A 13,909-nucleotide genomic window follows, 5' to 3' on the forward strand; every position below is an offset into this window, starting at 1 on the left:
GGAGAAGGAAAAGCAAGAAACTAGACACATGGGGATGAGAAAAGGAAAAAGCCCAGGACCAACCCCCCACCAGGGCCATCACACAGGGACAGGAGGCCCATACAGCCTCCACTAAGGAAAAGCTGGCCCGGTCAAACGATAAAGCTTCTGGTTTATTTGGGTACTTTTCAAATGTATACAGTTCAAAGTAGAAAAATAAAAACAAAGTAAATCTTATAAACACAAATGTTTACACCGAATGGTGAGACATGTCATGCTGAAGATGGGTGTCTACACGGCACAAGGGATCCAGAGTTCATCGCTCTACATGGAATGAGTGTCCCACACACAAGTGAAGAGCAAACGTTAGAATCGTACCACCCGTTAACATCCTGAAAGACACTGGCAGAAGTCAGGCTGCCGCAGCGGCCGCCCACACTGGACGCTGTGGTCACTGTCTGAGGCTGGCAGCACAACTACCCAACCCATTTGTCTTGTGTGGACAGTCGAGGCGGAAGTCCAAGGGCAGTGATGTGAGATGGAAGCCAGGAGAGACAGTATGTGACCAAGAACAAGAGTTCCTCACGAAGACACCACCCCTCTGGACAGGAGGTGCCAAGCAGCAGTAGGGCCCCTCAAAGGACCAGCTTAGTTGCCACCCACAGCCACTGGGCCACCTGCCCTCACTCAAAGCCCATCTTGTATATGTGTGGCTGGAAAAAAGTACAGAAAGGAAATCTTGGAAAATGGTACTTCTTTCAAAATGAGTAAGATTTAAAAACAAACAAAAACAAAAACAAACCCCACCAAAATTAAAAGGTGAGTTCAAGAGACAGTTTTAGATCTATGTTCCTAACAGCAGGAAAGAATGAATTTAGCAAAAATAAGTCTATCCCTGAGAATCTTAAGCAACATAGCCATACTTTATCTCAATATGTAACAAAAATCTAGAAAATGTTCATCTTCTTGTGAATATTAAAACATCTCCTTCGGTAATTAAAAAAAATAAAAATAAAAGACCTACGACATCAACATAATCAGAGCAAAACTCCTAAAAAATAATTAAGGGAAAGAAAAAGTTCGTGCCAATCTGGACAGCAGGCGATAAGTTACCAATCTGATAAACTAAAATGTCCTTTCCAATCTGGAATTAAATTATCTTTTAGTGGCTGCTACTGGAAGGGAAGACGAAGGGGCCGCTCTTCTCAGCCCATGGAGGTGGCCGGCTCTCCCCCAGGACACAAAGGGCTCAGGTACATCTGAAATAAGCGCTCCAATGACTGCAGGACTTGAGACTGGATTAGATACTTGTTTCCCGAAAGGACAAAAGGGACAAGCCACAGGCTCAACCCAAGAGAAAAAGACAAAGCACTGAGGTTGGCGCACGATGACAAGACTCGGCTACTGAACGGGTTCAACACAACACTCTCCACGAAGACTGCGGGATACGGGCTGGGGCACGCTGGCCTCAGTCCCCATCGGCGTCCGAATCTGCAAACTTCAGTTCACACTTGACATCAAATGGTTTGTCCCTGGCGGAGAGCTCATCGATCCGTTGTGAGTCCTCTCGATCTGTGGGTACTTTGCTGGTAATGGTGTCCTGCTCGGTTTCATAGCCGGTGTCCAGGGCTGGCTTGGGCTGGTCGCCATTCTGCTGTGAGAAGCTCCCAGGCTCCACCAGTGTCTCCTTCACACTCTGCTCCAGGTCAGAGAAGTCTGACTTGGGTTTCTTCTTTCCAAGCAGCAGGGCTGAGCGGAATTTTAAGCACTGTCCTGGCAGGTAGCCTTTGTAGCAGTTGTAGGAAAAGAGGCAGAGGAAGAGGACAAAGAGGAAGAGGAGGAGCGACATGAGCAGGCGATTGTCGCTGGACTTGAGATACACCGTCTTCTCTGAGTGGAGCTGGGGGACTGTATTGATGACCATCTTTGGCTCACAAGGCGTGCCGGTAAAAGAGGGCTTGGGAGGTAGGGTGGCAGCCCTGGGGGAGGTTGCCCACAGAGCTGGAGTAGGGGGAGAGGACCCCTGGGTAGATGCCACCGGCATTTTGGAAGTGGTCCTACTACCTTCTGTCTGAGCAGCCTGTGAGGCAGGTGAAGCGGGGGTCCGAGGGATCACCTTCACTTCCAGGACGTGCTTCGCAAGCAGCTGGAAGACCGTCTTGTTCCTCACCCTTTCCTCTGACAGGCACTGGTACACGCCACTGTCTCCATCCGACAGGTTGAAGATGAGCAGGTGCTTCCTGCCCACAAAGCCATACTTGGGACTCACAGCCTTCAACTCGCCGTTCTGGAACTTCCACACCACCCGGGCCAGGTTGGACTTTTGGAAGCATTTGAGTTCTGCTGTGCCACCGTGCTTGAAAAAATGTTGATGGAAACTTTCTTTACTCTTATCTGGAACACCAAAATAAATGCGCTCAGCATCAACAACTCCGTCTGATTACTCAACTGCTTTCAAAAGCAGGCTAATACCCACAGGGCGACACAAGAGTTTCACCCACTGGAGCCAGATGGAATCTTCAGGACCAAGATAAAGACATTCGCGACCCGACAGTGGCCCCCCGAAATGAAGGACTTGGTGACAGCTCTGAGAAATCCTGTTCCCACCCTGTCCCTGGAGAAACTCAGCATCCTGGGGCATCTGGGCACCGGTCAGCTCCCCCACCTGCAGTGGTACCCACGGCAGAGGCAGGCCAGATAGCAACTAGAACCCCTCTTTACATGTCTCTTACTCTGACATGGCTGGTCAGCGAAGCAGGCTGGGCCTGGGGCCCTTCTGTCCATATGTGCTGGGAAGGCACACGAGAATCCTGGCAGGATTCTATGCCTACCTCTGGTACAGCTGTTCCCTGATGGGCAGCCATACGCAGTAGGCCCCTAAAGAGGGCACCAGAACTAATTACAACTGTCTTTTGTCTGGAATACAAGAGATGGGAAATGTTTGGGGTTTGGGAATATTTGCATATATAAAACAAGGCAACTAAGCCAGGTGTGGTGGCACATGCCTTTAATCTCAGCACTTCTGAGGCAGAGACAGGTGGATTTCTGTGAGTTTAAAGCCAGCCTGGTCTATAAAGTGAGTCCAGGACAGCCAGGTCGATCACACAGAGAAACCCTGTCTTGGGGGAGGGGTGTGTGTGGAAATGAGGCAACTATCTTTGGAAGTCTAAACATGAAATTCAATGATACCTTACACAAATAGTCCAAAGGAATTTTATACAATTTCCTGTGTTAGTGTGTGTTTGTAACAATTACCTTCCTGTGTGTGTGTGTGTGTGTGTGTGTGTGTGTGTGTGTGTGAGAGAGAGAGAGAGAGAGAGAGAGAGAGAGAGTACGCATCTCTCATTTGTCTGGTACTTGTCCAGTCAGCTAGGCAGTCTGGGGCCAGCAAGCTCTGGGGGTCTACCAATCTCGCTCTCTTTAGGTCTGGGATCACAAGCACAGACCGCTATGCCCAGCTATTACATGGGTTCTAGGGACTCGGGTCCTAACAAAGGAGCCATCTCCCCAGCATTAAAATAATATTTTATGTGTGAAACTACTCTTCCTAGTGTGAAGAATTTTTTCCTTGAAGCATCACACTGCTCCAAAATGTTCCTGAGTCACTGTTTTAAAATTAGGGCTACTTGGCCATACCCAAGGGCTCCTTCCTTGTCATTCTCGGCAGGCAAGGGTTTGGCTTAAGGGGTCTGGCTAAGCAGAAGAGAAGAGCTTGGTGTGGGACAGGGCTTGCTTTCCAGTGAGCCACACCCTTTTGTGGCTTTCAGCACTCTTTCTGTAATCAAAGGGACAGAGAAAGATCACAGGTCCACCACAAGGACAGGTCGCACACAGGTCTGCTGCATGCCATCTGACTTCTGTTCAGAGAGGAGAAAAAAGGGAAACAAACTGCACGCGGATGGACACCATGGACCTAAAGCACAGGGAAATTCGCCATCCCAATGGGGAGAACAGAGGAGATCCACTCACCCAGGCATGAGGATGTGTCACCACTCATCTCCTGAACCCAGCCCCTGTTAAGACAAGAGGCGCGCGTTAGTCCCCAGCTTGTGCACAGGGCACAGGCACACAGTCCCATGCATCCTCATACCTGCTGGAGCCCTCTGCCTGGTGCAAGGCAACACAGGCCCTGGTGGCTGGGTTCCAGGCGCAGTAGGGGTCCCGTGCCAGCACACAATCCTCACAGCTACCGTGCTTTCCGCAGAAGGCCAGGGGAGCCTGGACCACTCCTGAGTTGGAACCAGCATAGACAAACCTCCTCCCCTGTGCACAGAAGACAAACAGTGCGGGTGTGAGGAGGACGTAGGTGCTGGTAGGGCCTGCTAGCTTCCCCTCCAGCTCCTGGGAAGGCACTGTGCAGTCAAACCCTGCATGGCAGGAAGGGCTCCCTGACTCAATAGGCCACAAGGCTTGACCACCAAGACCTAAGCGACAGTGTCATTAGTTTTCACTGTCAACTTGACACTTGGGGGGAGGGAACCGCACCTGAGGAACTGCCTCTATCAGATTGGCCTGTGAACATATCTGTGAGGCATCTTCGTCTTTGCTAACTTACTTAATGTAGGCAGGTTCGGCCCGCTGATGCTGACTACCCCTGGGCGGGTAGTCCTGGGCTTTATAAGACAGTGCTAAGCAGAAGCCAGAGGACAAGCCAGCAATCAGCCTTTCTCTGTGGCCTCTGCTTCAGCCCCACCCCCCCCCCACTTCCCTCAACGATGGTTAAGTGGAAGTGTGAGCTGACACAAATCTTTTCCTCCTCAAGCTGCTTTTGGTCAGAGTGTTTTATCACAGGATTAAAACAACAACAACAAAAACATCACCCACCCGAGAAATCACAGGGCCTGGGATCTGACAACGCCCTTCCATATCTGGGGCCGGACCTCTGGCTGAGAGCACTACATCCCTGTACCTGCTTCTCTTCTGAGAATTCTGTCCCAGCTCCCACCCAATTGAAACACGCCCTCCTGGAGGGTGGGGGGAGCTTTGCAAGACAGAGAGGAAACTTAGGAGCTCAAAAAGTTCTAAGATCCACAAGTCCCCCTCCCCCAAGGTCACAGAAGCAATACACAATTGCTGGCGAGAGGGGACTCTGCCCTGTTGAGCTGCCTGTCCAAGGAACACTGTGGATGTCACTTGTGTGGCTGGAGTAGGTTGCTTGTTGATGCAGCTGCCTGAGCCACCCACACTCCTGTAAATAATCCCTCATTCATCCCCCACAGCTAACTCACCCCCTCAACTCACTGGCTCACTGAGCTCTACTGCTCTGTCCTAGGTGCCCTACCTGGGCTAAAGACACGCCTATTTGTGTCTTGAGAAAATCACATAACAGCTCTCTCCAGCTGCTTCTCGCTCCCAATTTGACACCCCCACTGCTCTCCTGGACTCACTGGAGGAGATTGCACTACCGCTGCAATCCAGAGGGCACAGCCTTCAAATGCCAGTTTCATTTTTTGCCAGAAAATAGGCACCTGCGATAAGGACATGTTCTTATCATTCATCTCTGGATCTGGCACATCAGTGCGACCACACCTATCAACACTATGCAAAGAACAAACAGAAAGTCAGCAAATTTAGCCCAGCAAGAGATAATGCCACATGCGGCCACGGTGCTCCAGGTGTAACCACATGGAGCATGGCACCTGCTAGGCTCTAACTTCCAGGACAGAGGCATGTCATGCCACTGGCTACATGCCAGGTCAACCAGCCTACCTGGTGCTGGTAAAAGCCCAGCAAACAGGTAAGTGGGGCTGATGGTCCCTTGGTATCGAGTATTCTTGGTCCCTTGTTATCCTCAAGAGGACCAAAGTGTGGCCAGGTTGTAAACATGGAGCCTACAGACGGGCGGTCCACAGGGAAAGATAATATAAGGCCACAGAGTTCAGCAGTGTCACAGAGCCAGGCATCAGAGACAAGGGTACAGCCAAGAGGCTGGCACTGGCACCTGAATCCGGAAGAGTGACCCAGGATCTATCTGCTCAGTGGGTCACAGAGAGTCCTGGGAAGGCGAGGGGAGTACCTTTGGCCAATAGGCATGAAGCAAGGCAGGTGGCATCTGTCAGCAGGGAAGTGCTGGTCCTGCTCCTGGTTTCCCATGGGTCCTGTGCTGCTCAAACCCAGTCCTCAGTACTTAGGAGGCTCACATGCCCTCATCACAGCCACACCAGCAAAAAGCTTACAAACACAGGACACAACACAACACACACACACACACACACACACACACACACACACACACACACACACACACACACATCTTATAAGGAGCATACAACGATGCCCGGGGTCACACGGCACCATGCAGCACAGTCAGGATCTGGGGAAAGTCCACATTCTGTCCTATCCTAACTCACTATCCTATCCTAACTGTAAAATGTAGCAGCCACCTCATCCCAAGACCAGTGGACAAGGAACAGCAAGTTCCAGCCAGTGGACCAAACCCAGCACCCAGGCCACTTCTACCCAGCTCACCAGCAAAAGGACTTTACACTTCTCTTTATTTTGGAAATGGGTTCTCACTTAGCTCAGGCTGCCCTTGACTTTGCTATGTGGCTAAGGTTAGCCTTGAATTCCTGCTTGCTGCTCCTCCTGCCTCCATCTCCCAAGGCCTGGGACTACAGGTGTGAACCACTATGTCCCACTCAGGGGCTTTACAATTTTTTGTATTGATAGATTGATTAGCTGTCCTGCAATACACTATGTAGACCAGGCTGGTCTTGAACTCACAGAGATCCACCGGCCTCTGCCTCCTGAGTGCTGGGATTAAAGGCAAGCACCATCACGACTTGTGGAGCTTTACATTTTGAATTGCTTAAAAATAAATTTTAAAATTAACATTTTGTGATTTACAAAAACTTCAGGTGATGTGTAAGTTGGCTTCCACAGGGACGTTTGGTCATCTATGTGTTTCCGTGGCTCATGGGAGCCACAGTGCAAAGCTGAACTTCTGTGGGTGAGGCTTCTGGCCTGCAACGCCTGCCTGGCATCGGGATGGTGGGAGCTCTAGAGGGTGACCTGTTGTTTCTTCTTACAAATCAGCAAAAGTACCACGTCCCAGCAGCACGGTCTGCATTCTCTCAGGCTTGGACACAGGACATACTTTCCCAGGTTATTGACCACCCACAAGTGCCAGCCACCTGTTCTAGTGGCTCAGGACATTCGACCTCCCTGCCTCCGCCACACCTCCTTCCTGAGTGTCAGACACCAAGGAAAAATGCTGTGGTAGAGTCCAAAGGCCAGCTCATCTGGGCCAGGAGCACCAGAGGCTGCAGGCCTTGAGAGACGATCCTAGCCACAGAGAAGCTCCCAAGTAAGACAACTACCCGGGTCTGCCCCAAGACCACACTACCTTCTTTGATGACAGCAGCAGAGTCTGCACTGGCTCAGAGGCCTGGAAGAGCTGGGTCTCCTCAACGATGTGCGCCTCTTTCCCAAGGATGACAGCTTTATGCAGAGCTCCCTGGTCTGCAAAGTCAAAGTATAGGTTAGCAAGGAGGCCCCCGAGGAAGTGCCAAGGATGCCAGGCTGGTTCATTTTAAGTATCAACTTATTGCAACTTAGACTTGCCTGGGAAGAGCCTCAACTGAGAAATGACCTAGACCAGTTTGGCCTGTGGTAATGTCTGTGGAGGACTATCGTGACTGTTGACTGATGTGGGAAGACCTAAGGCACTGTGGAAGGCACCATCCCCTGGGCAGGTAGTCCTGGTCTGTGTAAGTGAGGAAAGCTGGCTAGCTAAGAGCAGGCAACCCAGCAGGCGGGCAGCATGGGTGCGTGCATTTCTGTCTGCTCTTCACTATAAATGTGATGTGACCAGTCACTTAAGTCCTTGCCCTGACCTCTCTGAAATGACGGACTATATAACCCACAATATAAGCTGAATGAGCTCTCTTCCCCTAAGCTGCTTGTGGTAGGGGTGTCTTAGCCCAGCAACAGAGACGAAACTAGGAGACTCCAGCCTTGATGGTAAGCACCCATACTTCTGCATACTCAAAACCATCCCCTCAACAGGGTGCTCAGAAGAGGACACCTCTGTCCTATGGGGGATTCTAATGACCTTCATCAACAAAGTCACATTCTGACCCCTGAGCCACATTCACTGCAAGGTGGCCTTTGCACTCCACTGGTCCTCCAGGGGAGTTAAGAGGCCCAGACAAGCAGGCGAGGGCTCTGCCACCTGCCAAGTTCCAACTCTCCACCCCCATCCCAGAAGACTCAGGGTTATGCCTCCCAGAGTTGTGCCTCCTAAGGCAGATCAGGGCAGGACGGAACCTGGCTCCTCCTAGAAGGGGCCAGGTCTCCCACTACCAATTAGGAAATACCAGGCCAGTCCCACTGGTCCCGTGACAACAAGGACTGCTTTATTCCACGCCAGCCCAGGTACGGGTCAGGACTTGCATTCATAACAGGCGCCCCAGGTGCCTGAAAGTCACAGAGACTGAGAATGCCAGGTGCACTGATGTCTTAGAAATCGTCTCATGCTGTCCCAAACCTCTCCAGCACCTGGAGATACCAGATCTGCCCACGAGTGACTAAGTGAATTTCCCAGTCTTATGAAGGAACCCCACCTGTGCTGATAAACATGACATCGTAGAAGGTCCCATCCAGGGCCTGAGTCCTGTCTACCACTATCTGGGTGTAGTTTACATCTTTTTTGATCAGCTTCGGCCTGTTGTCTATCGGCATCACTGAGTCGTCCATCAAAGGGTGGTCTTTTACAAACTGCAGCGTTTTGTCTGGGAGATTCAAGGAACTGGTGTAGTTGGCTGCCCGAGCCTCACTGTCAATGCACTGTGGGACAAAAACACCAGGGTCACATGCCCGCGTAGGTTCAACTGAGAACAGGTGAGAAGGGCCTGGAGGGCCATAATCATTTCTCCAAAGAGGAACAGGGGCTGAGGTGGCCTCCCCAGGGACAAGGAGCTGTGGTTTTAAAGCACAGCCACATGGCATAATTGTCTTAGGCCCAGTAGAGGAATTAGTTGTCAATGAAAACACTTAGCAAACTTCTCAAATTCAAAAACACTCATTTCACAGTTTTTCTGTGAGAAGAAAGCATGCTAAACACTGTTTCACACACATACACTCTCTCTCTCTCTCTCTCTCTCTCTCTCTCTCTCTCTCTCTCTCTCCCCCCTCCCCGCCCCCCCCCAAGCGGTACAAAAGAAAACAGGTTGGAAACATTTTTTTCGTTGTTGTTCCAGCTCTATACTTAACACAGTACGCACATGAGCACAGGAGAACAGCCAGGGTGTCAAAGCCAGACACCCACAGAAATGTTGGTTTTGGGGAGAGCTTCAGGAGGCAGATAGGGCACTATCTAAAAGCAGCCCTGACATACCCATTCACCATGCGGCAACAATGCGCAGGCAACCCTAGAACTTTCTTTACTAATTCACTATATTTAGGAGAATAGAATGTGGCTCTCGTGGTCTAGTGGACAAGCTGCCTCAGGAGACAGCCTAAGCTATGCTGACAAACAGGGCTCCTCTGCAGGAAACAGATAATGGAGCAAGCCTGCCATTGAGCAATGTCAGTTTCTCAAAAGAGCCCAGTGGTACGTGCTCTCATTTGGGCAGTGTGCAGTAAGGCCTGTTACCCAACATGTGGAAGAGGTCAGAAAAGGAACAAGCTTCACTCTTTGCCCCCAGGCCCAGCAGCCACTCAGCCCAGAGCTGAGACTCCTGTTGCCAGGCAACCTGCTGCGAGGATGCTCTGGGATCTTTGTGGTCCTATGCTTGGGGCCTTGAGACCCAAAGAGAAGATGAGCCCTCCCGAAGCCCAAGACCCTGCTTACCGCTCCAGGCCGGGGAGTGGGCACTGGGCCATTGTAGCGCACCCACTTGGTGTGCGACTGCTCCACTGTGGCACTCTGCATGTATTTCCCACGGGAGAAGACCGCCTCTACCGTGGCCAGCGTGTAGGCACAAACCGCAGATAGACCCACATTGTTCCTGTAGGGGAATCCATGAGAATGTCAGGAGGGCAGCAGGTCACCAGGGTGGGCAGGCCCCAACTGCCAGGGGAACTAAACTCACAGCTGTGGGGTGAAGACTGCATAGAACACAGGCTCCTTGAGGTCCGGGGCCCGCAGCACAAAGACATCCTGAAGCATGTTGAAGACCAGGCCAATGTCTGGCCTGGAGCAGATCAGCCTGGCCTTTAGGAAGGAGGTCCACTTCTTCTGCAAAGTCCGCAGGCCACCCTGGTCCCCCTGGAATGCCAGAGACAGCACGGATGGCCAAACACAGAAGTAGGCAGTTCATATGCCCCCAGCCCAGCCCAAGACTGCTGCAGACAGTTATGTAACCACAGCACTACCCGTGTGGGCTGGGATCAGAGGACACAAAAGGAGCCAGAAACATCCGATGACAACCAAAACATCTGTGTCAACCTGGTGTGCCACTGCCCTTGGCTCCTGCAGCTTTCCCAACTATGACCCCCATGAAGGAGAACACAGGAGTTGGGCAAGAGATGGGTGGCCTCCTTCCTGTCATAGACCCGGGGCCCTGCAGACTGTCTTGGGGGACATGTGAGTGTTCCACCAGGAGCTCTTTCATTTCCTCTCTGTCTGCTCAATTCTAGAAAAGTTCTAGGGCCCTTTGACATGCTCATTGAGCCAACAACTGAGACAGTTATGAGCTGCACACGATACTGGGCTGGACAGAAACACAGCCAGCTCCCATGTGAGTGAGGTCTCGCTTCCTGCAAATTTCAGTTACCCATGGTTAGTCACACACTGAAACTATTAGTGCTCACTTTGACTTTTTCTTCCCCTTCATTTTCTTGTGTGTGTTTGTGTGTGTGTGTGTGTGTGTGTGTGTGTGTGTGTGTGTGGCCTCTATATGGGTGTTCATGCGTGGGTGTATTTGGAGGCCAGAGGTTGATGTCAGGAACCTTCCACCTTATTCTTTGAGGTAAGGTCTCATAATGAAACTCAGAGCTTGCTGATGAGGGCAGTCCCACTAGCAGGCTTACTCCAGGGAGCCCCTATCTCCACTTCCCTAAATTGGAATTACAGGGGATCCACTCAGCACTTACAGGTTCAGGAGATTTGAACTTTTGTCCTTTTGCTTTCAGAGAAAGCATTTTAGCCACTAAGCCATCTTCCCAATCCTACATCTCTATAGCTTATAACTAGTCACTGTTCAGTCTCTTACTGTGCCTCAACTGTACATCAAACTTTACCACAGGGGTCTCTACCCAAAGGATAGGAATCCTGGAACGGCAGCGCCTGTGCCAGGACTGTGGGTTGGCGAAGTACTCACCTTGCACACCCTGGCGACTCGTGGGATCATTAACTTGAAAACGAACTCAAACTCCACAGACACTTCCGTAAAGAAGAAGTAGACCTTGTCATCCTCGCCTTCTGTACCATCTGGGCTTTTCTGGATCACATCAGCAAAGACGAAGCTAGGCTCTGTGGAGTGCATCACAGGGTGGTTTCTGTACATGAAGCCACCATGGAACCTCCCTACCTGCTCCCCACAGTGCCACAGGCTGGTCAGTGCAGCCTCAAGCCTGGAGGCTTCCCTTCAGCCTGGAGGACATCTATAGTATGCACATGTCTCACACCTGCAAACTCCAGGCCTGGATCACGCCTGCTACACTCCTCAGCTTCCTCGAAGTAGCAACAATGGTGCTACAGAGGAAGCTGGGTGGGTGGGGCCTACACGCTGGCAGGTGGTCTACAGAGCCAGAGTGTCTGCTGACTTAAACAAGGGCCAAATCAGCCACTGGCAGCTGCTGGGAGGATCCCAAGACTCGGATTCCTGGGGAGGCTCGAGAAGAAATTGACTGTCTCATACCTCAGACCCCAGGGTCTGACTCTGTATCAGGGGCTTCAAAAAAGCCCAGCATCTCACTGGCCAGCATCCCCAAGAAAAGACACCCACAAGCAGCATCCCCCCTCCGACCCCCCCCCCCCCGCATCATCCACACCCTGAAGTCAGGCAGCAGACATGCTTGTTTGGCAGAAACATCTAAACGCTGCCTGACCAGGCCCCAGAGGCTCCACCTTTAAGATCACACCCCAAACCCAATGTCTGCAAGCGCGCGCGCCACAGGAAAAATAAAGTGCATAAAACGACACAGCCCCGAGGCTGTCGGCACCCACCATTCAGCCACGGGATGGCATACTCCGTCCTCAGAGGACTGTGGGAAGAGTTCCGAGAGATGATGGGTTCGCTGCCCAGGAAATTATACGATGTCCCAGAGTAGAGCTCGCCCCCTGCAGTGGGGAGAGGGAGTGGAGAAGGGGATCCAGTCAGCGCTTCTGCCTGTGGTGGAGGCTGGGGACAGTTGCTCAACATAAGATCTCAACGTTAGCCCAGGCTGGCCTATAAGCAAGCCTCATGCTTTCATTTATACCAGGTGATCATCCCCATACCAGGCTACCATAATCTATTTATACCCTCATTAATTTCTTGTAGAAGCGGGGGGGGGGGGGCAGCTCCTTGTCTTCTGTGATACGCATTTCTGCTTTCTACATCATTTTTCTTTTATCAGGACAATCACAGTCACCAAATTTAATTGTGTTTTTTCCAGGTTAAAGGGGAATAGCTAATCACAAATGAGAATTTCCCACAGCTATTAAAACCACAGCAGACACTCCGCAGTGTTCGACACCCCCAGAAAACCACTGTAAGTCAAAAAAGATGCTGAGGGCACCTACATTGCCAGGCAGCTTGGTTCAGCCTTTCCTATTTTAAATACACTCAGAGCACATACTTTAGCCTACGACTACGCAGGGGTGTCTCACACAATGGTCCTGGGGTGTAATAGAGTATTAATTAGCTCACAAAGCTCACTGGACATTGTATATTGACAGTGAGGATCAAACCTTCACACTGGCTAAAGATCCCAAGGTGAACTATCCACACAGCAGTGTGTGCCCACTAGCCTCAGATGTGCAAGAGCACAGCAGGAGGCATGCAGCCACAGGAGCAACAGGGTGGTGTGCCCGAAGACTGACAGACAGAGCACGTGTTGCTGCACTGGGGCCTGAGCCTCCCCGTCCCTCTGAAGGATGAATTAAAAAGTTCTCACTGCGGGGGGGGGGGGGGGGGGGTGTCCTGTACAGCAGGCGCTCACCTTCTACAAAAGGAGCTAGTGTCAAAGTGAAGGCAGAACTGAGGAGGGGAGAGCTGAGTGTCCCAGGTGGGAACATCACATGCCACCCTGAACTCAGAGAATGGACAAGCCCCAGGCGCAGGACTCACCAACCATGACTGATGTGTAGCTATGGGCGGGGTCAAAGGGGCATCTTCCTTTCCCATCTTCATTTTTCCCCAGAAACTTGAAGGATGTCAAGTTCTACAGTGGGATAAAAGAGAAAAGAACTGACTTTTGGGGCACCATTTAAAGGTACAGATCCCTCCATTTGAGAAATCCAAGAGGGTGGAGCAAATGGGCCCTACTCTCAGAGTGGGACTGAAGTACATCTCGGGTGTTTGACAGAGCCTGACATATGCAGGATCACAGAGTCTCAGCTTGCTCAAGCACACCACCCAAGAAACAGGCAACGGCATCCAAACAAAACCCGCGGAAGCCGTTCTTCTGTTCAGCCAGCAGCAGCAGCTCCAAGAGGGTCCATTCTGCCTACTAACCCGCTCACTACAACATGGGCCATGTTTGGATCAGGCTGTGCCCGGCTCCACAGTGTATAAAACAGTGGTCTCTAGGCCGTGCCTTATCCCAGGGGATTTTGTTTTACAAACTGCTTTTGATTCCACTTTAGGAAAAAGGATGCATAGGCCCTACTTGGACTGGCAAATCACAGCATCTGCCATGCACCATCCATCCAAAACAGATGGATAGACGACTTATTCCCGGGAATAGAAAGGACACCCACTTTGTGCTTTCATCAAAGTTGAGAGTATCAGGCACATGGTTGTATTAAAAATGCCTAGGAAACCAGGCCCAAGAATCAATG

General features: G+C 51.2%; 1 protein-coding gene across 6 annotated transcripts in view; it reads right to left on the reverse strand.

Annotated features, from left to right (window-relative positions):
- Positions 1-13,909, reverse strand: part of Sema4d (semaphorin 4D) — a 39,461-nt gene that overhangs the window by 16,786 nt on the left and 8,766 nt on the right. For 3 of the 6 annotated variants that reach the window (XM_051171234.1, XM_051171253.1, XM_051171243.1), the window contains exons 5-14: positions 13,197-13,290; positions 12,092-12,205; positions 11,244-11,395; positions 10,014-10,189; positions 9,773-9,929; positions 8,544-8,766; positions 7,325-7,440; positions 4,070-4,242; positions 3,949-3,992; positions 2,044-2,373 (exon numbers count right to left, since the gene is read on the reverse strand). In XM_051171234.1, coding sequence (XP_051027191.1) covers positions 2,044-2,373; positions 3,949-3,992; positions 4,070-4,242; positions 7,325-7,440; positions 8,544-8,766; positions 9,773-9,929; positions 10,014-10,189; positions 11,244-11,395; positions 12,092-12,205; positions 13,197-13,290 — 1,579 coding nt within the window. Of the gene's footprint in view, positions 1-357; positions 547-983; positions 2,374-3,948; positions 3,993-4,069; positions 4,243-7,324; positions 7,441-8,543; positions 8,767-9,772; positions 9,930-10,013; positions 10,190-11,243; positions 11,396-12,091; positions 12,206-13,196; positions 13,291-13,909 lie in introns of those variants that run through there. The other 3 variants (XM_051171226.1, XM_051171263.1, XM_051171270.1) reach the window with 3 other exon arrangements.

This window comes from Acomys russatus, chromosome 3, assembly GCF_903995435.1.
Source record: "Acomys russatus chromosome 3, mAcoRus1.1, whole genome shotgun sequence".
NCBI lineage: Eukaryota > Metazoa > Chordata > Mammalia > Rodentia > Muridae > Acomys > Acomys russatus.